General features: G+C 40.6%; 3 protein-coding genes and 1 non-coding gene across 5 annotated transcripts in view; 3 read left to right on the top strand and 1 right to left on the bottom strand.

Moving 5' to 3' along the window:
* Window positions 1–18: 18 nt before the first annotated feature.
* LOC111334452 (mitochondrial carnitine/acylcarnitine carrier protein) overlaps window positions 19–26,222 on the top strand; it is a 26,505-nt gene continuing 301 nt past the window's right edge. The window contains exons 1-11 of one of the 2 annotated variants that reach the window (XM_022940188.2): window positions 19–224; window positions 1,423–1,515; window positions 2,839–2,966; window positions 4,252–4,342; window positions 13,646–13,766; window positions 14,381–14,453; window positions 15,102–15,142; window positions 15,475–15,543; window positions 24,066–24,115; window positions 25,273–25,347; window positions 26,004–26,222. The exon at window positions 26,004–26,222 is cut by the window's right edge and continues 301 nt beyond it. In XM_022940188.2, the coding sequence (XP_022795923.1) occupies window positions 78–224; window positions 1,423–1,515; window positions 2,839–2,966; window positions 4,252–4,342; window positions 13,646–13,766; window positions 14,381–14,453; window positions 15,102–15,142; window positions 15,475–15,543; window positions 24,066–24,115; window positions 25,273–25,347; window positions 26,004–26,063 (948 nt within the window). In that variant the 5' untranslated portion in view covers window positions 19–77 and the 3' untranslated portion in view covers window positions 26,064–26,222. Of the gene's footprint in view, window positions 225–1,422; window positions 1,516–2,838; window positions 2,967–4,251; window positions 4,343–13,645; window positions 13,767–14,380; window positions 14,454–15,101; window positions 15,143–15,474; window positions 15,544–20,250; window positions 21,705–24,065; window positions 24,116–25,272; window positions 25,349–26,003 lie in introns of those variants that run through there. The other variant, XR_015994329.1, reaches the window with a different exon arrangement.
* LOC111334450 (uncharacterized) lies at window positions 3,555–8,738 on the bottom strand. The gene is made up of 2 exons (XR_015994328.1): window positions 8,643–8,738; window positions 3,555–7,436 (listed from the first exon to the last, which is right to left on the bottom strand). It is a non-coding gene; the product is annotated as an uncharacterized LOC111334450 (transcript).
* LOC111334453 (uncharacterized) lies at window positions 8,841–9,624 on the top strand. The gene is made up of 2 exons (XM_022940189.2): window positions 8,841–9,120; window positions 9,275–9,624. Exons 1-2 carry the CDS (start codon window positions 8,897–8,899, stop codon window positions 9,507–9,509), a joined length of 459 nt encoding a protein of 152 aa, XP_022795924.1. The 5' UTR covers window positions 8,841–8,896; the 3' UTR covers window positions 9,510–9,624.
* Window positions 16,532–19,224, top strand: LOC111334451 (E3 ubiquitin-protein ligase TRIM45-like). Its single transcript, XM_022940187.2, has one exon. The coding sequence runs from the start codon at window positions 16,712–16,714 to the stop codon at window positions 18,899–18,901; it is 2,190 nt and encodes a 729-aa protein (XP_022795922.2). The 5' UTR covers window positions 16,532–16,711; the 3' UTR covers window positions 18,902–19,224.

Below are 26,222 nucleotides of genomic sequence, written 5' to 3' on the forward strand. Positions count from 1 at the left end.
TATAAGTGATGGCGTGACAGTCACCATGAAACCTTAAACAGAGTCGAAGCAAAGACCTTCCCATTTACAGCCGGCAAATGGAAAGTTCCTCCAACAGAGTAGAAATAGAATCCGGAGGTAAAGTGCAACAAGGCAGGAGTACCTCTGGAGTACGAAATTTTTTTGCTGGAGGATTTGGCGGAGTCTGTGGTGTGACTATAGGACATCCGTTTGATACAATCAAGGTTCGAATATTTTGCTCATACGTGTGGTTTGTATAATAATTGATATAAATGTTTGTTCCATTGTTTACGTGGATGTTGCTTTTTTTTTTTTTCGGTAATCAATACTTTGTGCCCCGTCCATGCAGCAAGATATATAATTTCATAATTTCTACGGATGACCGTGGTCTTTCGACTGAGGGGTAAGGTCCATCAGATTCAATTTTCAAAACCCCGATTTACACGTCCAAGTGTGATTCGTAGGACGAACGAGGTACACTCGATTGCAAAAACGTTAACATTTGACGATGACACTCGAAGGAAAAAACCACAATTGGTTACCCGTCCTGAATTATAACAGCTCCTGAAGCTGAATTAATGTTTTTATTCAAATTCCCTGCGAGGGAATACTACCGGTCTCCACATTGACAAATTTCAGTCTTAATTAATTAACAATTATTATTACCGAAGAGGAGGGGAATAGCAGTTGATATTTACCCAATGACGAAGCGGGGAGGTAAATATCCACCAATTTCAACGACACTGAGGTGAATATTTTTTGTAGTATAATCCACATAGATACCCAAGAATAAGATTATTTCTTTCGATAAACCGAAAAAAAGGGCGGTAATTTAATTCGTGACACGCGATTTTGGCTCTTCGGCTGCACGGTTGGATAGTGCCACTTATTCACTTCGAACCTAGCCAATCAGCGCGCGTGAAAAACACCATTCACTTGTGTGGTATATAGCAATTACCAAGGTGAAGGGAAGTGAATTATTGTTTTATTATATATGCTCAGGTGCTTTTTAATTCTGTTATAAATTCGTTTTGTTGTTGAAACCATTCTGTAACAATTGTTTTTATCACTAATTTACTTGTACTGAGATAAGCAGCCAGTTTCCAGTCTAGAATTTAACAGGTTTTTCTGATCTAATCAGCAAAAACTTCATTTTTCTTTTGAAAAGTGTAATGCCAAACTTAGTCACATCTTTGTGCTCTTCACAAATTGTATTTTCTTGTATTGCATTTATCACTCCCTGCTCAACATTGAGAAAAAAACCAGAGGTAGCCCTTTTTAAATTTACCGATAATCACCTGGCATGAAGGGATTATAGGGAGATATGATCCAATCCTTGATCAATCAGAGTGAGTACATCTCTATAATCTCCAGGCCAATTATGCTAATTGTTATCATGTCTTGATTTGTTCTGCTGAATAGGTTCGCATTCAAACAACCCCATCACCAAAACCTGGGCAGGAAGCTGTGTTTAAGGGAACTCTTGACTGCTTGTTGAAAACATTACGTAATGAGGTAGTTGCTAATGATGATAATTGTAGTGACAATGATGATGTATTACAGGTGACTTAATAAAGCTGTAATCGTGATAATGGTTTGAACAAGGGGGTTACATGTGATAGTCCAAGCCTGATCATCTGGGTGGGTGTAGTCTTGAGAAGGACTGCTATCAATGGTGACGACTGACATTTTGACAACCTGAGCAGAAGCCATCATCAGAGTCCACTGACTACAGTCGTCCTTCTCAGGACTACACACACTTGGACAATCACAAATAAAAAATAGTTAAAAATCCCAACTGATTCGAGGAAGACCAGTTTGGTATAAAATTGCAGAGCATAGCTAAGAAGTTGAACTTGGGTTAGGGTTAGACTAAACTTGGTTAGCAGCTGAGTAGGGGCCTTGCTCCAGGAAATGCAGTTTAATTACCAGACTACTTGGCCTAGCTGCCTCTCCAAAATAGCAGTTTTTGTGGCTATAAATTATATAGAATATGACTGCATTAAACCCTATCACACCCAAGATTTCAATCTATAGTCTTTGTACATTACCTTCTATATGTTCATTATGATAATATAGTTCTGAGAATTGGATGTGAAATTAAGCAATACCCCCTTGTTGATATTTTTCTTTCTTCTCATGACTTTTTTGCTTTTAAGTATACATTGGATATTGTATGGAGAAATTCCCTGTTGGTCATTTCTAGAAGTGGAAAGGTTAAGGGAGTTTCATTGTAAGGGATATGCTCAGCAGTTAGCTCCCTAGACTCCGTTTTATTAGTAGTATGGGTGTGGGTCATGATGTTACTTCCTCTTTGTTACATTCTTGATAAGTGAACTGACACCGTGCCTGTCTGCCTTAAAGTCAAGGGTGATAACTTTGGTAAATTCATGGTTTTCTGGTGATTTGAGAAAGGCTGGTAGCCTTCTTTAAGTGAAAGAAATACTTCTCCTATTGCTTCTTCCTGTAGAAACTAGGAGAAGTGTGTACACAATTCACTTCACCTTGTATGAATTGGTGGGTTTTCAAAGTCCCAAAGGCAGTTGTTTGTAATGTCCTTTACTTGTGTTGAATGGTCACTTAAAGGGGAACTGCTCAAATAAAACTTTAATCCCTGTTTATCCTCCAAAATCAATGTTATTCGTATTTTTGAGTGAGTTGTTGTACATCGAGAGGTTATTAGTAGCATAAAATGGCCTTTTTACCCTTTTTTTTTTTATTTTCAATATTCTAGATTCTGTGAAACCTGGATTGAGGGGTCATCCCACCAATCCCCATTAGTCAACGCTCGAGGCAGGTTCAAATGTAATTATCTTGTTATCATGATCTTATTTGAAGGGTGTCCATGGATTATTCAAGGGATTGTTCACACCAGTTGCCTTTGCCACACCCCTTAATGCAATCCAGTTCTGGGCTGTTTCACTGGCCAGAAGAATGCAGATGGAGGATCCTCATGGCATTCCAACGTAAGTACTGTCCTGCATTGTTATTCCATTTGGAATTTATCTGAGAAAACGATAGTTGGGGCAGTGGAGAAGAAGAGAAAGGTAAATTTAGGTAGGTGCATTAGTGGTCTTTGGGATGATTGTTCACAGAGTTAAAATTGAAGCTGGTGTGAAAGATTCCTTGAGTTCCCTTTCTCTCAAAACCAAGAGCAGCTGCCAATTGAGCTTGAGCAAACTTCTGTGCATATTTGTGAGCTTGTTTCCCAATGGTAATCTGTACCTTGCAAAAATTCCTTATGCTGACTCAAATGGGCAAACTATTTACTTTTGACTGCCATCAGCAAATAAAGGGAATTTTTCTTAATGGTTTTTTTTTTCTCCTCAAAGATTTATTTATTTCCTCTCTGGTCACAGTTGTCAAATACATGATGAAAGGAAAATAGCAAATATTTATGTTGCTTGAACCAGTCAAGAAAGCATCTCAGATAATTTTAACCCCATACTTTATAACATCAATATGCATGTTCTCCTTACTGTTTTATATAGTTTTACATTATGGATTGGGAGAATGTGTTTATCACTCAAAAGCTTATTCAAGAAGACTATCAATTTTAAGTTGGCAAACATTTCCTTTATTAATTCTCATGACCTTAATGTTTGATTCAGCAAAGATACAGGAAGGAAAAATAAGATGTTAGGCTCCCTTAGGGGGCAACTAAAGAAAAGCATTTCCTGATAAGAGTAAAAATGAAACTTGTATACAAGACCTTAATATTGCTACTTACTAGGAAACATGTATCTATGGCTTTTAATATTGTTACTTACTAGGAAGCATGTATCTATGGCTTTTAATATTGTTACTAGGAAACATGTATCTATGGCTTTTAATATTGTTACTTACTAGGAAGCATGTATCTATGGCTTTTAATATTGTTACTTACTAGGAAGATGGCTTTTAATATTGCTATTTACTAGGAAACATGTATCTATGGCTTTTAATATTGTTACTTACTAGGAAGCATGTATCTATGGCTTTTAATATTGTTACTTACTAGGAAACATGTATCTATGGCTTTTAATATTGTTACTTACTAGGAAGCATGTATCTATGGCTTTTAATATTGTTACTTACTAGGAAACATGTATCTATGGCTTTTAATATTGTTACTTACTAGGAAGCATGTATCTATGGCTTTTTTCCCAGGCCAATCCTAATGATCATTATTGCTAACTTCAGACCCTCTGATAATCAACTACTGGTAAATCTATCTAACTTATAAAGTTATCATCAATTTTAATCAAACAGAAATTTCCAAAACTTTACCTCTGGAATGTTTGGTGGGTTTTGTGCAGCAGCTATTGTCACTCCTGCCGATAGGATAAAGTGTCTTTTACAGGTAACATGATTAATGATTTTCCTGCATTTTTTATGAATCAGCTATGCAATAGTTACTATGTTAAGAATGAAGGAAAATATGTTGGGGAGTGATGCTTACATTTTGATTTGTTGTCATTTAACCAACTGATTGCTGCTTGCCACCAAGAAATTGCCAGTTATGCAAGCTAGGAAAACAGAGCCTCATTTTTGATTCCAAGTTAACTTGGCTTTTTTTTGACACTGTTGAGGAAGTCTTGGGATGACCTCCATGAATCTGATATCACAACGAGTTTTGCCTGTGCTCGGAACATGGCTATGTATGGATCATAGTTGCGAACTGGTTCAAACCCAGCATTTCCGTCACTTAACAGAAGTTCAGGTGTTAGAAGCACAATTACCATAGGCCACTCTGCACCATCAATGTATTCTGAATCCTTTCTTGACTTTGAATTCAAAAGACACACCACCTGAGCTGTCAAGAAATTCATCCTCAACTGAGGATGCTTGAAGATCATTCAGGCTGCAGACAGGAATTTTCATTTTTTCCAACATGGAGGTGAGGCTATCACCTAAATTGTGTTTGGACTGATAGCGTGCAATGAAATTGACAACCAGAATATCACCTGGATCAAGCTGTAACTTCAACTGACTCTTGCTTGTTGTCATCAACAAAGATGGGCGAAGGTCCTGATTGAACCAGAGAACTTGTTTAATGAATTGCACGCATTTGTTGTACATCAACATTGTAAGATCATCCCTATCCACCGGTAAATGTTCAGCTTGTTGTGTTCTCTCTGTTGAGACATTAGTCCTCTCTGAATGGACAGCAATCCAGCTGATTTCTTGCCCATCCACATTGTGATTGAGCATGTTTTCTACTCCATAAGGAAAACTTCTTTCAAGATACAAGGTACTGTAGTCTTGTAGCAGCTTTACAATGTTGTTCACACCCCTTAAAGGGTGCTTGATCCTACTTATGATTCCTCCCCTTTTTGCCAGAGTATCCAGAAGAGACGGTGTATTGAGCTCTCCGTACAGCAAATTCTTTTTGCCTTCCAGCCTCTGCAAATTTAGCCTATCTCTGATTTTTTCTTCACTAATTTTTGGAAAAAACTCTTCTCGAAAGTCAAAGACAGAACTCATCCAAACATAGCCCTCAACGCTGACTAATGCTTGTTTGGGAATTGTGAGCTCGTCGATAGAATCCATTTTGCCATCCTGCTGCATTTCATACCTGATCTTTGAACCAATCCATAGCTCATCGATGAAAACATGGCTGTATGTTTCCCATTTTAACTGAGCTTGCTGGTTTTCAAAGGCCTCGCGATTTTCTCCCTTGAACTCAACTGTCAGAACATGGACATACTTCATTACCTTGTTATCTTTAAAAAACTTCCTCATGACTTTAGGGAAGACCCTCTGTTTCTCACCTTGAATCAAGTATAAAATCTTTTTTCCAGGTGGTACCTTCTGGGCAAGTATGAGAGCTTTCGCCTTCATCAACTCTGTCTTCCCACTCCCAGGTCCACCGATGATAAGCTGTTTCTTTGGTCCTTCGAACACGGCAAGCTGATCCATTGTAAACACAGGTGCCCATGGCCTTTTTCCAGGAAGGGCCAGAATCCTAACATTTCCTCCGGCCAGGTTTTCACAAAGTTGAATGTCTAGATTTGTGCAGCATCCCCCTTCTAAAAATCCACTTTGGCTTTTGTCCAATAACTGTGACAGCTCATTGAGTTTGGTGACATCATCTGTATTGGCTAAACCTAGGTCTGTAAGGGTTTTTCCCTTGTTAATTATCACTTGTTTCTTCTTTGCATCAGTAACTCTATTCATGAATCTGGCGATGCTGTCAATGTCAATTATGTACACTGTCCAAAGGTACTGGAATATCTTTCTGTCTTCAAGGGCCATCCTGCTACCTAGAAGGAACCTTTTATCTGAAAGATGTTTATTGAGAGCCTTCAAAAGGTTTGCCTCAGAAGCAATAACATTGACGCTTTTAAGTGTGTCGAAAGCTTCTCTTTCTGCAACTTTGGCAACAGGGAGATTGTCTTGAGACATCATGTACTTGCACCAGCGAAAGAGATGGGGGTTTTCGCCTTCCTTGATCCTGCGGAAGCGCCTACCGGCCAAGTTTTCCAGGTGCTTGAAGGTGTCTAAGGTATAACTTATGTTAGCTGTGTATTCCGACTCAGTTACAGAGCCAAGATGTCGTACAGCCAAGATTCTTGATAGGGCTAATTCATAGGCCCTGTTGGCCTCTGGTGGGGAGGCCATCGAGGGACGTGATTCAATGTTGTCACTCCACCACTTTGAAAAGCTTTCTAGACTTGCAAGATCTTCCTCATACATAAATGAAGTTTCATTGACGTGCAAATGTGGACTACCCCTCTTCGTGGAAGGAAGAACAATTACCATCATCACTGGAGGTGTCTCCAAACGATCAGATTGTTCATTGCTGGAGTTGTTTACTACAGCAAAAGCTTCAACAACTTGTCTGGTTCTATCCAGCTGATCTTTTGCCTTATTGATTTCAGCATCCCTATGTGAGGATTCTAGTAATTCTTTGTCAGACTTCTTCAAATTCTTAACCTCGAATAGAATGACTCCCTTCTCGTGGTGAAATATGATGAAGTCGCTTTCCCCTGTTTTAGGTATGTTATCTAACTCAGGCACTGAATCTTCACTTTCGCATTTTTTATTCCACCTGGTGATTTCTATAAGGTTAAATCCATGAATGACGAACATGCCTATGTTCTTGGTTTGGCCAGCTTTTTGCAGACGATCGTACATTAGTTTCTCTCCTTGTCTTCCTCTTATATTGACATCATCTTCATCAGCATATTTGCCATCTTTTGAAATTGTGTAGCCCGGCTCAGTTGGTTTGTAGGCTGGAGGAACCATGATAGTCTTGTTGTTGGTCCTCCAATTGGGAAATTGCCAGTAAAGAAACTTCTGAGGACTGCCAAGTTCACCCACCGTCTTCACACCGCCACCAAATTCCTTTGCAGGGCAGTCAATGGCTTTTGCCACAAGGCTTCTCGTTGAATTACTTGTCTTTGGAGTGTCCATTATTTAAATCAGCGGATTGCATATAGAGGGTATGTAAACTGCGAAAAAAAAAAAAAACAATGAAAATACAATAGAAATAGTAACTTATGCAATATGCTCTTTAAACCCATAGAAAGTGATGGTCAAATGGTTAAAATTATTGAATCAAGGAGCACAAGTCGTTTGAGTCGCATAATTGCTGAAAGTAGGTTTTGAGGATGAACTAAATGAGGCAGTTAGTGAACTTATAAACCATCTCTTTCATTGGAATTGTTTCGCACTAGAGTGTTTCCGCTGAAGAACAGTTCGCTATCGTCTTAGTCAGTTCGTAACCGGTGTAGCCAGCGGTAATGAAAGTGGTAAATCGGTGAAGCGGTGAAGCTTCGAGAGGTTTTTGACTGAAGATACTCACGGCTTCCACGCTCAACTCGTGGCACGCTCAAAACCTTGAAGCACAAACAAAGTCCTACTTATAATTACTCAGCACGAGTTGGCTCTCACAGGTCCTAAGAAGCAGGGCAACGGTTTTTTAATGTTCGCCATACGTATCCCAGCTATCGAACTAGACCCCTACTTACAAGTTCCTTTTACGCTTTCGCTGGATGCACTTCACCTATCATAGTCGCAAGCCCCGTTCATGCTGCGTCTACGGTCTCGTCGGTCTCGTCGGTATCGGTCATCCAAACTAGTTACCAGCACGAAAGTAAGGCTGAGCGTACATCGGTCATCCAAAGTAGCTACTAGCTCGAAATTATGGCTGAGCGTTTTTCCATACCTTCGAGTCACTGATTTTCGCCGGATTGGCTTTCGTTGCGTACTTATAACAAGAAAGCGAAAGTGTACCCTGATTTCTAGAATTAGCAAGATGTTTATCATCGCGGCGCTAATTAATTATTATTGTTTTACGACTTGACAATTTTTCTCGCTAGTTTTCTCTTAAAGCAAAAGCCAAAACTTGATTACTTTCTAAAGAAATAACATAGACACAAAGTCGGGGGATAAGGATCATAACACTTTGGTATCGTTTGAAAACACGGTTTTAAGGAGGTCGTCATATTTACTATGCTCATGCGGTGGTTGATTCAGTCACGGTATGACGAAAGGGTCCTCCAGGTGTAAAAGTCTACTGTACTGTGTGACGGAAAATTCGAGATAACCTCGTGATCAACAGTGAGCTATGTTTGCGTCTGTGCATGCGATGGAATTATTAAGAACAAACAAGTGGAATCGTCTTTCACGGAATTTCTTGTCCTCGCGAAACTTACTTCGATCAAACAGCCATCATAACGTCAACGAAGCATTTAGTCTCAATCTTGAAGGTATTTTGCGTACGATCAGCAGTTGCATAAGTTCCGCCGATGTAAAAACAGCTGGGTTAAAATGAACTCCTGATCACTTAGACTTGACGCATAAAGTTAATCATTCTTTATGTGGGAGCCCGAGACCTGTAGACTTCTCTAATCAATTCGCCGGTAACAAAACGAAAAAGGGCCTGGGACTGAAACTGCGATCGCAAAGCATGCATGGATTGTTTGGCTGGACAGAAATCAAAATGGCGTCCATTGCGAATGATAGTAAGCTCTCAGAAACTAAAGAAGAAGGCTTTATTTTAACTGAAGACGATATACCTGGGGCTGTTTTGCAAAACAGAAATGTAGAGGCATGCAGTGTGGTACAGCTAAAGCGCTGGCTGATTTGTAGGGGAGCGAAAACAAGTGGTAAAAAGTCAGCTTTAGTCAGCAGGTAAAGGGTCAAATTCAGCTTTTTCGTAGCTCTTTCTTTTGCTCACATAAAAACCATTAATATTTCTGATGGAAAACATATTCACTTAAAGATTTTATACATTAAATTGTCTGCTTAGAACTCCATTAACATTATTTAAAATCGTTTTGCATAGGCTAAAACACTATGTAGAAAATGGCCTTGACAAGAAATATCTTAGAGACCCCGACAACGGCGCTAATATTATGAAGAAAAAAGCAGATCTTGGTTTGCTTGATAAGAGAGAGCCTCAAACAAATGGAAAATTTCCAAAAGAAGGTTTCAACTCTGATCTCAATGCTCTCCCTAAAGTGTCATTTGGAACCATCTGGCGTTACATGATCGACTCAGTTGACTCAAAAAAAGCGTGAAACACTGGCGCGTTCCAGAAATGTTTTCGAGCAATTGTGTAATAAGTAATTAAATCTGCCTACATCAGAGCAGCATTTGATTGAATCATTAAAATCTTTTTAAGTGTCTTTCCTACGGTTTGATTACGTATTGTTGTATTCCAGTACTTTGAAATATCCAGGATCATTTTACAACGACTCATTGCGAGTAGCATTACACCTAAGTGAAATGACCTATTTGGTTGCTTGCAAAAGGACTCAGTTTTATAAACCGAGCTACGACGTTGGCGAACTGGTTATTGACGGAAACTTTCGCGTGCGAAACGATTGGTTACCTCTCTTGCATCAACTGTGAGCAATAACAGCCTCAGACCAGCTCAACTGGAAACAGGAATAAATAGACCACTTTCATAAATGGCTGCCGGATTAATATTCTTTTTTTTAAATTTAAATTAGCCCTTCTGACCTCGTTCTCCAGTACGAAATTCAAAAGAATACATTATCTCAAGCGAGGCCAGAAGGGCTAATTTGAATTTAAACAAAAGAATATTAATCCGGCAGCTAGTTATGAACGTGGTCTATAAAGGCTGATAGTTTCTAAAGAAACTATTTGGGGCGTTTCGAGCGTTTGCCCTTCGTCGGAGCGAATGACGAAGGGCAAACGCTCGAAACGTCAGCTTTTGTAATCGTTACGGTGGCCAATTTACCATTTCAACTTTGTTGATATATCCAAATTATCAACTGGAAACAGTTGAAAGTTGAATGCATGCTGAACTAGGCTACGAACGATTTGGATGCCGTTCCTAAAAAACTTACTAAACTTTATATTTTTTACTTTAAGTTTTATGAAACAAGACTCTGAAGTAACTTGAATGTTACGCTAATGATTTATTTTCCTGACTATAGAAGAGTTCATGCTTAAATACAAAATTGCTGTAGCTTTACACGAAGGAAGCAAGCGAAGGTACTTCATAGTGTATAGCGCGGTTATGCCAGAGGCAATTCCCGGTATTTAGATTTCAAATTCCGTCAAAGTTTTCTTCAGTCTGCTTTTCTGGAATCTTTTTTTGCAGCGTTCCAGTGAGGCGCATTTCTTTTCCCATCGTATTTCCTAGTTTTGTGGCCACGTAACACCATCTAACACAGAGAATGCACATGATAGAGCGTGACGGCTTGTTCCCAGGATCTCCCTGGGCCGCGGGTGCCTGTGACGAATCCGCGCCACAAAGGTGGGCGCCCTCCAACATACACCAAACACGAAACATAAACAAGCCCGAGAAGACACGTCACAACACAACTAAACGAAGGCCTAGAAATATTTATTTCTCTAAGTAAGACAATATGGTAATTAACAGCTACAAACAACAACAAAAAACAATAAACTAAATTATTTACCCTAATTACAATAATACAATAAAACAAAATTCCTAAATTATTTACCTCAATTACTTTATAAGAATTTACAAGATCGTAATAATTTAAGACTAGAATGCGCTAACTATATTTACAACAGTATTATCATAATAAAAGGGTAAGGTTTTTTTTTTTTCAGTTCAGTTCGGTCAGGTTTCACCTTACGCCCGCGTCCGTGTTCTTGTCTTGTGCACAACTCACCACGCTCCACCAACAAACGGTGCCTTGCCAAACCAAACTACCGTTTCTCCAACCAGTTTACCGTCTCACCAGTTCTCAACTTTGCTCGTTTCCTTCGTTTCAAATTGGCTTCGTCTTCTTACAACTTTGCAGTTTTCAACTTTTAACTTCTCGTAACTTGACTCCCTCAGACTTCACATAACCTTCACTCGCTCAAACTTCTCGTAACCTTGACTCGCTCAAGCTTCTCGTAACTTGACTCGCTCAAACTTCTCGTAACTTGACTCGCTCAAACTTCTCGTAACCTTGACTCGCTCAAACTTCTCGTAACTTGACTCCCTCAAACTTCTCGTAACCTTGACTCGCTCAAACTTCTCGTAACTTGACTCACTCAAACTTCTCGTAACCTTGACACGCTTAAACTTCCCGTAACCTTGACTCGCTCAAACTTCTCGTAACCTTGACTCGCTCAAACTTCTCGTAACCTTGACTCGCTCAAACTTCTCGTAACTTGACTCGCTCAAACTTCTCGTAACCTTGACTCGCTCAAACTTCTCGTAACTTGACTCCCTCAAACTTCTCGTAACCTTGACTCGCTCAAACTTCTCGTAACCTTGACTCGCTCAAACTTCTCGTAACTTGACTCGCTCAAACTTCTCGTAACCTTGACTCGCTCAAACCTCTCGTAACTTGACTCACTCAAACTTCTCGTAACCTTGACTCGCTTAAACTTCTCGTAACCTTGACTCGCTCAAACTTCTCGTAACCTTGACTCGCTCAAACTTCTCGTAACCTTGACTCGCCCAAACTTCTCGTAACTTGACTCGCTCAAACTTCTCGTAACCTTGACTCGCTTAAACTTCTCGTAACCTTGACTCGCTCAAACTTCTCGTAACTTGACTCCCTCAAACTTCTCGTAACCTTGATTCGCTCAAACTTCTCGTAACTTGATTCCCTCAAACTTCCCGTAACCTTGACTCGCTCAAACCTCTCGTAACCTTGACTCGCTCAAACTTCTCGTAACCTTGACTCGCTCAAACTTCTCGTAACTTGACTCGCTCAAACTTCTCGTAACCTTGACTCACTCAAACTTCTCGTAACTTGACTCGCTCAAACTTCTCGTAACCTTGACTCACTTAAACTTCTCATAACTTGACTCACTCAAACCTCTCGTAACCTTGACTCGCTCAAACTTCTCGTAACCTTGACTCGCTCAAACTTCTCTTAACTTGACTCCCTCAAACTTCTCGTAACTTTGACTCGCTCAAACTTCTCGTAACTTCACTCGCTCAAACTTCTTGTAACCTTGACTCACTCAAACTTCTCGTAACTTGACTCGCTCAAACTTCTCGTAGCCTTGACTCGCTCAAACCTCTCGTAACTTGACTCGCTCAAACTTCTCGTAACCTTGACTCGCTCAAACTTCTCTTGACTTGACTCGCTCAAACTTCTCGTAACCTTGACTCGCTCAAACTTCTCGTAACTTGACTCGCTCAAACTTCTCGTAACCTTGACTCGCTCAAACCTCTCCTAACCTTGACTCGCTCAAACTTCTCGTAACCTTGACTCGCCCAAACTTCTCGTAACCTTGACTCGCTTAAACTTCTCGTAACTTGACTCGCTCAAACTTCTCGTAACCTTGACTCGTTCAAACCTCTCGTAACTTGACTCGCTCAAACATCTCGTAACCTTGACTCGCTCAAACTTCTCGTAACCTTGACTCGCTCAAACTTGTCGTAACTTGACTCGCTCTGACTTGTTGTTGAATCAGTCACTATCTCTTCTTCCTGTAGCTCACAGTCTGGTAGATTCTTTGCACACCCGTTCCCCGGCAAGTGGTTTTCTACCGTGAAGTAGAACGATTTTCCTGAATGAATTTGTCAGAAATGATGTTGTGCCGAGTCTCCGTTCCCTCAAATTTTTCCACGCTCTTCGCTCGTAACTCACAAAACTTCACCTCACTTCCTGTACCCGTGCCCAAATCTTTCATTATATACGGACGCAAGGTGCGAGAAAAAAGGGAAGAAAACTATTGAATTTAGAGAATAAAGGTTAATTACACAAGTAACGAATACGAATACCACACACTAGACATATCCTAATTCTTTTGAATGCTTTCATGACAGGGCCCTTACATGGGAATCGGAAATAATCAACGCATTTTGAACCACTTTGCCCATGATTGCCCCACTATTCAAACTCATAGAATATTCATGATCCCACGTGATGACGCAATAAGCATTATGTAAGACATTGTTAATTTATGTAAGGGTTTCGTTGGTAACGGTCAGCTTCAGAGAAAGTTGCCCCAACCCAACCCAACCAACCCTACCTATCCTGCTCATATATCAGCAACCCGTGCAACTTCCTTGTTGTTACTTCGACAGAGAGGAGGTTAATTAGGCAGCAGGAGGAATACTGAACAATGGAAACTGCAAAACAAAAAACTGAGAAAGAAGAGAATAGGAAGGAAAAAAACACAACCACACCCCTTGAAAGTCTTAGACGCTGATGAAGATTGTACTGTACATGTCTCTAATTAGCAAGGAAATTTTTGTCTTTAGATCCAGCAAAGTTCTGGGGGCGAAAGAAAATATAAAGGTCCACTGAATTGTGCCAAACAACTTTACAAGGAAAAAGGAATAAGATCTTTGTATAGGGGAACGTTCGCAACTCTTCTAAGAGGTGGGTACTTCAAATTTAGTGACTGTTAGCCTGCGAGTCAGCCCTCTCTAGAAGCTTGAATGACGTTTCTACGCCTGCGGGAAGATTGGAGACGAGTCGGGGAGAGGTTTGCCGGGGTCTTGCACCAGGAATCAGTGCCAGACCCCTTCTAGACCTCTCGCCGCCTCGTTCGCGCCGTAGTGCTAAAACTGAGGGCTTGGTTGCAGGGTATGTGACCGTTGATTGCCTTTTTGTAGGACATGAAGGTGAAAGGAGAGATCATTTTATGGCTGAAAAAGTTTGAGAGATGCCGGTTGTTACTTTGTAGACATAGACTTGACTTAGAAACTATTTTGATAAGTTCAAACTCGTGGAATAATAGTTCCGAATTTCAGCCCTTTCTACTTGAACGATGTTATATAATGAATCAAGGGTACTTGGAGAACAGCAAGAATTGTCCGTATCGCGTATGGCTTCTACATGTGTTAGTTTGCGTGCAATTTACTCTATTGGTATTGGACAATACTAACACTTTAATTATAATTATCGAAGGCAGAGGGACGGAGAAGAGAAATCCAAATTTCTTATATGTTTCAAGATATCATATCTTAATTTTCCTATGTTGTAATTCACAGATGTGCCAAGTATAGGGGTATACTTCTGCAGTTATGAATGGATTCTTAACAAACTTACATTAGAAGGCGAAAGGTTTGTTAAGAATTATTAATGTAAGATCCTACGAACACGTCCGGATAACATTCGCTAGGAAAACGTGAGTGAGCAGGTCGCGATTGGTTCAAGAGCGCTCTTCGATTGAGTGTCAAAAACAAAACCAAAGTATTTTCAACGGCCATTAAAGAAGAAAGGAAAATACCTTAAAGAGCCAGTGAGAACTCAAAGTAAGAACAAACAAACCGCCCAAAGCGCGGGAAAACGCGGGCGACCAAACCGTGGTTAGTTTTAGTTTTGCATTTGATTGGTTGAGAGAGTTGGTACAGTTTTCTGGGCCAATCACAGAGTGAATAAAGCAAGACTAATGCAATCCCGGGCTACTTTGGACATCCAATTAAAAATTGCTCTAGTTTTGAATCTAATTCGGTTAGAAAATGGTGTGTGTGTTCTGCACCAAAACAGAGTGAACCAAATCAAAACAAAACAGTCCTGAATTTCTTTCAGTTGTAATTTCTCTATTCCGAAAGATGTTCTCCTTAGCACTCTTAGTTGCAGATTTTTATGACATACTCCTACTGAGTGCCCTCGCCATTTTAGTATCCGTATCCCTAACCTAAGTTTTTGCCATGCGTGTCGCATTATTACATCTCCCAATCATTTCTCCTTCTATTTTACCATTTTCAGCCGTGAAAATTTAAACCCACTTAGAATCTTTGTAGCTGGAGGTAAGTACCTTTTCAGATGTTACCTATTCCTGTTGATGCATGTACCTTCTTCTGGGCATACTTTAAGGGTTCTGTTTTGTGTACGCTGAAACATATTCGGAGAAAATGGTCTCGGACGGTGTTGTGAGCAGAATGATAGGGCGACTGAATTTAGAGCGGTGATCAAATTTCTTCGCGATCCACGTGTATATCGCCTTGTGTGTCTCTGGCTGAAGCAACAGTATTTAGAACTTTTATACAGTACATAGCAATATTTTCCTGATTTCTGTTCAATGATGGAGAAAAATCTTCAAGATTAATCTATTAATCTCGTGCTCTCCGACCTTTATTAGGTTTGACAGGTATGATTTGCTGGGCTTCCATTATTCCTGTTGATGTACTCAAGTCACGCTATCAAACAGGTAAGCAAGTCAATAGTCGACGAGGAACTAACTCATGTGTGGCCAGCGGGTGCAGACGTATTTCTTGTTGCTTCTCCCCGTCTGTGTTCACAAACTTACTCTTGAAATGAAAAGAGGGTACCATGTACCTCTTTTTTAAAATCAGTCACGTAATAACTTTTTTGCCTTTTTTAATTTCACGCTACGCATCACGAATAAAATCCAAAAACTCTTTCACGTTGACGCGAATTTAAAACTCTTTCACGTTTACGCGAATTTAACTCTTTCACGTTTACGCGAATTTAAAACTCTTTCACGTTTACGCGAATTTAAAACTCTTTCACTTTTACGCGAATTTCGAGGACAATCACGTTGTGTAAGTATTTTTTCTACTCTAGACAAGTCTTACGCTACAAAAGATGACATAATGTCTTATCTTATTTGTTCAAGAACTATTATGGGTCTGTTTTATGACTTTTATCGATCTATATAAAGCCCATCTCCCGTCAAAACCCTGGTCAAAACCTTACCACGGCCGTTCGAGAACAATACGTACTTTTCCAAAACCATAGAATAGCCAGAAATTTATCACGCAAAACAAAATAGTTTACGGATTATGTTTGATCCAGCTTTTAATGCACGGGTCACGTTTGAATAAAAAAATTCGTTTACGTGAACATGAAAAGATCTTATGATCTTCACTCGCGATTCACGAATGAAAAAGATCCCAGTCACCCTTCACGAAGAGTCTCGGGTACCCTCTAAAAACCGTACCCGTTGGCGAAGAAACGTGAGATATTCAAGCAAATTCAACCGGATGTTACTAAGCGTAGCCAGTCAGATTGCGGTGTTCTTCTTTAGCTGCGAATACATATAAGTCAAACCAAGTAGGCTAAAATACATCCTAAAATTACTATTCCATTGTGCTTTAACTTGGGTCCATTTGTCTTTTCGATTTGCTCGCGGGGTCAGGCGGTTGGACCCAAGGTTTGGATGGATTTGACTTGCATTGTTTAATGCCGGAACACATCAACAACGCTTTACATAATTCTGTGCAGAGGTCAAATTAGCTCAACTTTTGCTTGGCTATCGAACAATAAACTGTCAGAGAATGCAAGCATGATATATTCCGATTTCTAGGAATGAAAAATTTTATGGGCGTGTGTTTAGAAGTCTGAACGCAGCTGCGATGGAATCGTTTTTAAAAAACCTCCAGGAGCAAGTGACTTGTTCGATTTGCCTCGATACCTATAAGAAACCCAAGATCATATCATGCCTTCACACATTTTGCTGCAACTGTCTCAAGAAACATGCACTGACCAGCCAAAGAAATGGGAAATATCGGTGTCCCGAATGCCAAGCGCCAATTGATTTACCCAAAGACAACAGCTTCGACAGTTTACCGACCAGTTTCTTCCACAACAGTCTTTTGAGTGTACTTGCAGTTCGACAGATTGGCGATGGAAGGAGTATCACATGTTCGCAGTGTAGGAAAAACAATTCTCGAATGCATTACTGTTTTGACTGCGGACTTTTCATGTGCCCTGATTGTCTGAACGCACACGAAGTATTGAAAACTTCGTTCGAAGGACACAAAGTGATTTCGGTGAAAGAGTTTAAAGCAGAAGATTATGAATTGTTGTTAAGACGGCAACCGTTTTGCTCGCAGCAGTTTCACGAGAAGGAAATCATGCGTTTCTTTTGTGTTCCGTGTCAAAGCTGCATTTGCCACATTTGCATTGTCACAGATCACCGAAACCATGAAGTTGTTGTGCTTGACAAAGCGGCCCAAGATGAGAAACACAATATTATCACCGGCACAGAGTCCATTAAAGAGAAAATAAAGGAACTAAATGCGGACATTCGACAACTAGAAGAAACGACCTCCGTGATGGAAAGCAATGTTTCAAAAGCTAAGCGTGAAGTCATGGAAGCTGCAGAACAGATGATCACGAAGATCCGTGCGTGCGAGCGAGAGGTGATTACCTCTATCGAGACCACGCGCGCGAAGAGACTGGAGCGAATCGATTCCGCCAAACAAGACATTTTGTCTCTACTCAAACAATTGAACCAAGCGGTCGACTTCGCTGATAATATAGTGAAGAGAAGCTCAAGCACGGATATCATGCAAAACAAAGGTACTTTGAAAGAGAGATTCGAGGAGTTGAGTGCTATCTATCACGAAGTTCCAAAACATGGCGATATTGTATATGTTAAATTTACTCCGGCCTCCTTGGCGAACCTAACATTCGGATCTGTTCAGAAGACTAAAAAGGCAGATGTAAAGGAATCAACGCTTCAAGGAATAGATCAACCTTTACGGGCAAGTGTAGAAGCAGACTTCTCATTGTGCCCCAAAACATCTTCTGGTGAGATATGTGACATGAAGTCAAAACAAATTGAGTTTCTGGTTGAGCCCGCTGATGCGGCATCAAAGACATCTGTGAACGAGAACGAAGAAGGAACATTCCAATTAAAGTTTACACCCAAAGTGCCTGGAGAATACAGTTTGGAAGTGAAAATAAATGGAGAGAAACTTGCTATTTGTCCAATAACTGTACTCGTGAAAGAATGCGAGCTTGCTGTGGTTGGTGAACTGGATCTGAATTTTTTCCCTGGTGACAAACTGCAAGGGCCCTTTGGTATCGCACTCAATAAAGAAGGAACTATTGTAGTGGTAGATTATTCTGGCTACAGTGTTTATGTATTTGACAGCGAAAGAACCTGTTTGCGAAAACTCGGCCCGTTTAAGCACCCTTTCGATGTTGCTTTTGTTGATGATGAAGAAATTCTGGTCTCGGACTATGGTAATCACAGAATATATCAGTATAATACACGAACTGGAGAGTACATAAAAAGGTTAGGAAGACCTGGTACAGGAAAAGGAGAGTTTACAAATCCAATTGGACTTTTCATGGATGACAAAGAGCAAATTGTCATTTGCGACTACGGTAATAATAGAATACAAGTTCTGACAAAGGATGGAGTGAATATCTTTACGTTTGGAGACACTGGGCCAGAAAAACTCAGTCGTCCTCTGAGTTGTATTAGTCATAAAGGTAGATTCTTTGTGTCTGACAATTGTTGCATCAAAGTGTTCGACCAGACAGGACAATTTTTATACAAATTTGGAAGTAAAGGAATGGTAAACGGTCAGTTTGGTAGACCTTCTGGTCTGCATATAGACAGGCAGGATTGTCTTCTTGTATGTGACCAGAATAGTGGCCGATTTCAAAAGTTTTCCCTTGACGGTCGTTTTATTGGCAAGTGCACTACTCCTGGGTTAACAAACCTGAATGGTGTCGCGGAAATGCCAGATGGACGCATTCTCGTTACAAGCACAAATGCTGCGAAAGTCCATATCATCACAACAAAGTAGTTACCCTTATCATGAGGGCCGTTTTTAGTGGCGAGCATTGTCGCATTTCGAGTCTGCTTTGTACCGGTAAATATTCATTAGTATAATTTGGAGACCGAAGGACACTAAACTGAATTTAATTCAACAATTTATGGATATTAGAGAGTGAACCTCCCTACAACTTAACCGTTCAGATTTAGATTTTGCTCCGTCGGACGTTAATTAAAGACATGTGTAATGATGGTAACGTTAAGCTAAGCATTCATTACCTGATGGTTCGAAACTGAGGCAAAGTACTCACAAAGTACCAGTAAAAAGATTAATAAACTTCCCAGTTTTCTAGACCAAGTTCTCTCTCCATCTTAAAATTTTCTTAACTTGATGGTGATTTACTTTTATTGATGGTGATCTTTTATTCAGATGATTCCTTTCCGTCCATTAAAATTTTCTTGAATGGTCGGGAGCGGCTGAGAGTTCCTTCCTTTCATTTCCTGCGAATGCCTTGGACTCAGTGTGTAACGAAATTCGCTTGACTCCTGCTTTGCGCACGCCTCTCCCCTCTGCTGTGAGGAAATGGAAGCTGCTGCTTTATTGGGCTCCTGATCCGGCACAGTGAGACGTATCTAAAGCTTAAACCAAATTATTTACAAGTGGTTTTCCTTTCATACCTGAGCAATTAAAGACAAATTGGAACACGGTAAATTTTCTTTCGGGGCTTTAGAGTGTTGAGGTATGAAGGTAGAGCATCAGTTATAGTCATCTTGTTATGATGAAGTTCGGAATTTTGACCATCTATCCTTTACTTTACCTTTGCGAAATAATCTCATCCGTTCAATTCGTAAAGGGGACGAGTAGAGAGAAGCTGTACTTTCATACATGCCTCTGTTCAAATGATACAATCTTTTTAAATCCAATTTTAATGCGTGTTCTGTCTTAGCGGCTTTTCTAGGGTCGAACCCTTTATCTTATGCTCAACCTGTGGTGATGATTGGGTCCATTTTAATTCTCGTCTTTTCAATTAGCTCGCGGGGTCAGACGGATTTGATTTTTTTATTTAACGATTGTATAACTGTATAGTTTTGAATTCTTTTATGGTGGGACACATCAACAACACTTTATATATTTAGAACTTTGCCGATGGGTCAAATTAGCTCAACTTTTAGTTGGCTATTAAACTATCAGAGAATGCAGGTATATTATATTCCGATTTCTGGAAATCAATAAATAATTTATGGCACGTGTCGTGTATAGAAGCCTGTTTCGCTTGATAGGCAACTCAGCTGTGATGAATCGTTTTTAAAAAACCTACAGGAGCAGGTGACTTGTTCGATTTGCCTCGATACCTATAAGGAACCCAAGATTATATCATGCCTTCACACATTTTGCTGCAACTGTCTCAAGAAACATGCTCTTACCAGCCATAGAAACGGGAAATATCGGTGTCCCGAATGCCAAGCGCCGATCGATTTACCCAATGATAACTGCTTCGACAGTTTGCCGACCAGTTTCTTCCACAATAGTCTTTTGAGTGTCCTTGCAGTTCGACAGATTGGCGATGGAAAGAGTATTACTTGCTCGCAGTGCAGGAAAAACAATTCTCAAATACATTACTGTTTCGACTGCGGACATTTCATGTGCCCTGACTGTCTGAACGCACACGAAGTACTGAAGACTCCGTTCGAAGGACACAAAGTGATTTCAGTGAAAGAGTTTAAAGCAGAAAATTACGAAGCGCTGTTAAGACGGCAACCGTTTTGCTCGCAGCAGTTTCACGAGAAGGAAATCATGAGTTTCTTTTGTGTTGAGTGTCAGAGTTGCGTTTGCCACATTTGCATCGTCGTTGATCACCGAAACCATGGAGTTGATGTGCTTGACAAAGCAGCCCAAGATGAGAAACACAATATCATCACCGGTACAGAGTCCATCAAAGAGAAAATAAAGAAACTAAATGCGGACATTCGACAACTTGAAGAAACGACCTCCGTGATGGAAAGAAATGTTACAAAAGCTAAGCGTAAAGTCATGGAAGCTGCGGAACAGATGATCACGAAGATCCGTGCGCACGAGCGAGAGGTGATTACCTCCATCGAAACCACGCACGCGAAGAGACTCGAGCGAATCAATTCCCCCAAACAAGACATTTTGTCTCTACTCAAACAATTGAACAAAGCGGTCGACTTCGCTGATAATATAATGAAGAGAAGCTCAAGCACGGTCGTAATGCAAAACAAAGGTACTTTAGAACAGAGATTCGAGGAGTTCCATGTTATTCATCGCGAAGTTCCAAAACATTACGATATTGTCATGTTAAAATTACTGCGGCTACTTTCGCGGGCCCAATACTCGGATCTGTTAAAAGGCAGATGTGAAGAAATCAACGCTGCAAGGAATAGATCAACCTTTAAGGGCTGGTGTAGAAGCATACTTCTTATTGTGCCCCAAAACATCTTCTGGTGAGATATGTGACATGGAGTCAAATCAAATTGAGTTCTGGGTTGGGCCCGCCGATAAAGCGTCAAAGACATCTGTGAACGAGAACGAGGACGGAACATTCAATTAAATTTTACACCCAAAAATGCCTGGAGATTACAGTTTGGAAGTGAAAATAAATGGCGAGAAACTTTCTATTTGTCCGGTAACTGTGCTCGTGAATGAATGTGAGCTTGTTGTGGTCGATGAACCTCATCTGAAATTTTTCCCTGATGACAAACTGCTAGGGCCTTTCGGTATTGCAGTCAATATGGAAGGAACTATTGCAGTGGTAGATCGTGATGGCCAAAGCGTTTATGTATTTGACAGTGAAGGAACCTGTTTGCGAAACTCGGTAAGTTTATCCGACCTCCGGATGTTGTTTTTGTTGATGATGAAGAAAATTTTGTCTCGGATCCTGGTGATCCCAGAATATATCAGTATAATGCACGCACTGGACTTATGATTAAAAAAAAAAAATTGGAAAAGTTGGTACAGGAAAGGGAGAGTTTAAAAGCCCAGTTGGACTTTTCATTGATAACAAAGGTCAAATTGTCGTTTGTGACTACAATAATCATAGAATACAAGTTCTGACTAAGGATGGAGTGAATATTTTTACGTTTGGAGACACTGGGCCAGAAAAACTTAGTTATACTCTGAGTTGCATCAGCCGTAAAGACAGATTCTTCGTGTCGAACGCTGACCGCCTTTGCTGCATCAAAGTGTTCGACCAGACAGGACAATTTTTGTAACAAATTTGGAAGTAAAGGAACGGCAAACGGTCAGTTTGGTAGACCTTCTGGTCTGCACATAGACAGGCAGGATTGTCTTCTTGTATGTGACCAGAAAAGTGGCCGACTTCAAAAGTTTTCCCTTGAAGGTCGTTTTATTGGCAAGTGCACCACTCCTGGGTTAATGAACTTGAATGGCGTCAAGGAAATGCCAGATGGACGCATTCTCGTCACCAGCACAAATACTTCGAAAGTGCATGTCAAGATAACAAAGTAGTTACCCATATCATAAAGGTGGCCGGTTTTAGTAAGGAGAATTGTCGATTTTGAGTTGTTACTTCAAGTCAGCTTTGCAGCGGTAAATAGTCGTCGAGACTGAAGGACACTAAACCGAATTTAATTCAACAGTTTATGGATATTAGAGAGTGACCCTCTCTTTGAGTTAGCAATTTAGATTTAGATTTTTCTGCGCGTGCAATCATTAAAAATATGTTTAGTGATGGTTAATTTAACCTGAGTATTCGTCACCTGATGGTTCAAAACTGAGGCAAATAATAACAATATAAAGATCGCTGACCATCCCAGTTTTCTGGTTTACTCTCCTTCTATCAATTTTCGTAACCATCAATTTCTGGATTCAATCTCTTTTCGACACAGGCCCCTTCCAGATAATTCCTTTCCGTTGATTACTATTTGTCTTGAATGCCTGGGGGCGGCTGCGAGTTCCTTCCTTTCATTGCCTGCGAATGCCTTGAGCTTAGAGTGTAACGAAATTCGCTTGACTCCTCCTCTGTTGAAAGGGAATGGAAACTACTGCCATGTAGGCCGTCTAATCGGGCTCGTGGTCCGGCACAGTGAGTCGTATCGAAAGCGAAAACCGAATTATTTACGAGTGACTTTCCTCTTATACCTGAGCAATTAAAGGGAAAGTACTATACCGTTCTGGCAGACAAATTGGAACACGGTAAATTTCTTTTGAGGCTGTAGAGTATTGAGGCACGAAGGTAGAACATCATTTATGGTGATCTTTTTATGAAGTTTGGAATTTAGACCGTTTATCCTTTACTTACTTTTACGAAATAATCTATTCCGTTCTATGCGTAAAGGGGATACGAGCAGAGAGAAGCTATCCTCTCGTACATGCCCATATTAAAATAATACATTTTTTCAATCCAATTTCAGCGCTGGTCTGACTAAGAGGCTATTTTAAGGGTGAACCTTATAGCTCATTGCTAGCTTGTCGTGATGTTAATGTCAAGACATTCGACGATTGACGTGTTTGTGTGATAAAGCACATTTACATCTGATAAGCGCCGCGTCCTTCGATGAGTCTCATGGAAAGGTTGATTTTGAAGAAGAGGACCCCGGCTTTGATTTAAAGTAATTTGATCTTAGCTTACGAATGCTGAAACCCACCGAGGCCATTAGAATCAAACAGCTTTATTAGTTCCGGAAGAACTCAGGAAGATTCCTTGTAGATGTTGACTTGATGGGGTCTATCATTTTGCGCTCCTAGCTCTGCCGGTCGAGATTACAAGAAGGCCAGTAGTGTACATTATCAAACAATTTAAATCCTCTAGCGCAAGTCCTTGACGCAAAGGAAACTTCTTGCCAATATTTACGGGGGAACAGAGCGGTGGTGCAGTGGTGAGAGCGCTCGCGTTCCACCACTGTGGCCCAAGGTTCGATTTCCGGACCTGTAATCAGATAGGGTTTGAGTTTGTTGTTGGTTGTCATCCTTACTCCGAAGGTTTTTCGGTGGGTCTCCCTCTTTTCTCCCCTCCACAAAATCCAACCTTCCACTCTTACAAAAACGAACAATTTTGATGTTTGACGCGCTCGAAAGGGACAAATTACTGAGAAAAAATATGATCATCGTACTTTTGATGGCTGGACTTCGCACGATTTTCTCGTAGCTTTGTGTGACATTTCTGGAAAGAGAAGTGACGGATACAATCAGCTGATTCTCTCACTTTTACTTGCAGCTCCCGAAGGAACTTACCCAAGAGGAATTAGAGATGCTTTTAGACACTTAGTAAGTATCCATCTCAGCAGAAAGAAAGGTTTTCGCTTTTCTTAAGCAAGACTTAGAAGGTAGTTCAATGTGACGGCCGTAGCTCCCTCATCCCCACCCCGCGATCTTTTGTAGGCTCTGTTTGGGGTGGGAGTGGGAATGCGTCGTTTTTCTTTTTTCGCCTGATTCTAAAAGTTCGTGAATATTCGAGACATAGTTCGTGTGGTCAATTTGTCACAACTGACCTATTTTTATTATTATTATTATCTTTTTAACCTGAAACAGAGACAGAGTTTGTAGGGCTTCGATGGTTCGCCCCCTTGAAAAACGTCCTTGAACCCCCCCCCCCCACCCTCCCTACACCACCACTCTGAGCTAGAACAAAAATCGTGTTCCCTGCACTTTTCTAGAAGATTCATTCCTTTCCCTCCGACAATCACTGTCTATACCTTTTAAAAAAATTATGAATAAGAACAATCGTAATAACAACGCTGGGATGTGATTGTGGCGACAAAAATCATGATATGGTAACTATGGTTTTTACACTTCACGGATTGTACTCTGAGGCGATAATGGCTACGAGTGGGCAGCCATGGATAACTCAGTGTCTCAGCCTAATCAGGCTCCATTAGCAAAGCTTGCTAGCAGGCCCACCGCATTATAGGTGCTTGAGCACGAGCGTTTCTAGGAGAGCCTTTGTGGGAAAGTACAGTGTAAGGCTTTTAGCAACGCGGCCTGGCAAGAGGTGCGCAAGATGTCAAGTGCCGATAGTGATCCTTAGTGCCAGGCCCTCGGCAAACCTCTCCCTTACTCGTTCCAAATCCTCCCAAGGGAAGAGGAACGTGCGTCCTGCCTGCTGCGCTAATAATAAAGGACTCACAGCCTGCCATCAGCAACGCACAGCTAACACGATGGCGAATTAAATGGGCTCACCGCATAGTTGTATGTAGAGAGATACGAGTATTTCTTTGTCTTTCCCACAATTTACGTAGTCGATTCAAGAAGTTCAAATTTGATTGGATGAGTGGTTGATGAGAAAACTGACTCTCGGACAAGTAGTCCTTTCTTCGGAAAAAGGGGCTTCATTATGAGCAACCTTTGTGTGGATTAATGTACACTCGTGTCACCCGTGTTAACTTTTTCTTGCTTACCTCACGACTATCTGCTTTTGTTTTCAGGTAAAGGAAGAAGGAGTTGCGAGTTTATTCAAAGGAGTCACTCCAGTCTTACTACGGGCTTTCCCTGCAAATGCGGTGAGCCAGTTGATCTATCTACAGAAAAGATTTGAATGAAATCTGTTACTATTGCTAGGCATGGAAAAGGGATGGCTATAAGGTGTTGACGTGGATTAGGTTATTAAGAGAGTAACTTTCAATCGAATTTACCTCGCTGTGCGATTGGTCCAGAAATCTCGCGCCATTCTCTCAACCAATCAGATACAAACTAAAATCCATCATGATTTGGTTCTTCGCTAAGGGTTACGTTTCCCGCGCTTTAGGTAGTTTAGTTCTTACTTTGAGTTCTTGTAGGTTCTTAACCTCGGTCTGTGATTGGTCCAGAAAACTAGCTTCACTCTCTCAACCAATTAGATACAAAACTAAAGTCCATCGTGACTTGGTCATCCACTTAGAGTTACGTTTCCCGCGCCTTAGGCAGTTTGGTTTTTACTTTGATTTGTCATCGGCTCTTGGAGGCATTTTCCTTTCCTCTGATTGGCCGTTTTGATTACTTTGGTTTTGGTATTACGACTCTCAATCGAATAGCGCTCTATGTGATTGAAGGCGGCTAATTTAAGGATGGTAGTTGTACTTCGCGTAAGATTTTTTTTTTTATTTTTTTGCTATCGAATTTCTTTTTTCTTGATTTCTTTAATGTCTATGCATAATCTTGCATTTGTTTCACTGCCTAGGGCCTCTTCCTTGGTTACGAAGTCGCCATGAAGACTTTTAGCTGGATTTTACCGGAATAAGGCGGTAAACATTTTAACACCTCAATTGAACCACACTTAATACATCTCACTTTCTCCCGGACATTGAAAGTGCTGCTCGTCGAAAGATGCTGCTCATCGTGATTTACAATGAAATTCTCATAACTACTGGCATAAACTGTGCGTAGGCCATTGAGGAGA

Source organism: Stylophora pistillata, chromosome 12 (assembly GCF_964205215.1).
Source record: "Stylophora pistillata chromosome 12, jaStyPist1.2, whole genome shotgun sequence".
Lineage (NCBI taxonomy): Eukaryota > Metazoa > Cnidaria > Anthozoa > Scleractinia > Pocilloporidae > Stylophora > Stylophora pistillata.

What these genes read in the sequence shown, in the direction of transcription:
- LOC111334451 (XM_022940187.2), top strand. Translation starts at nt 16,712, where the DNA reads ATGGAATCGTTTTTAAAAAACCTCCAGGAGCAAGTGACTTGTTCGATT.
- LOC111334453 (XM_022940189.2), top strand. Translation starts at nt 8,897, where the DNA reads ATGCATGGATTGTTTGGCTGGACAGAAATCAAAATGGCGTCCATTGCG. An exon ending in AAGTCAGCTTTAGTCAGCAG is followed by an intron (nt 9,121 to 9,274) that starts GTAAAGGGTCAA and finishes CGTTTTGCATAG; the next exon opens with GCTAAAACACTATGTAGAAA.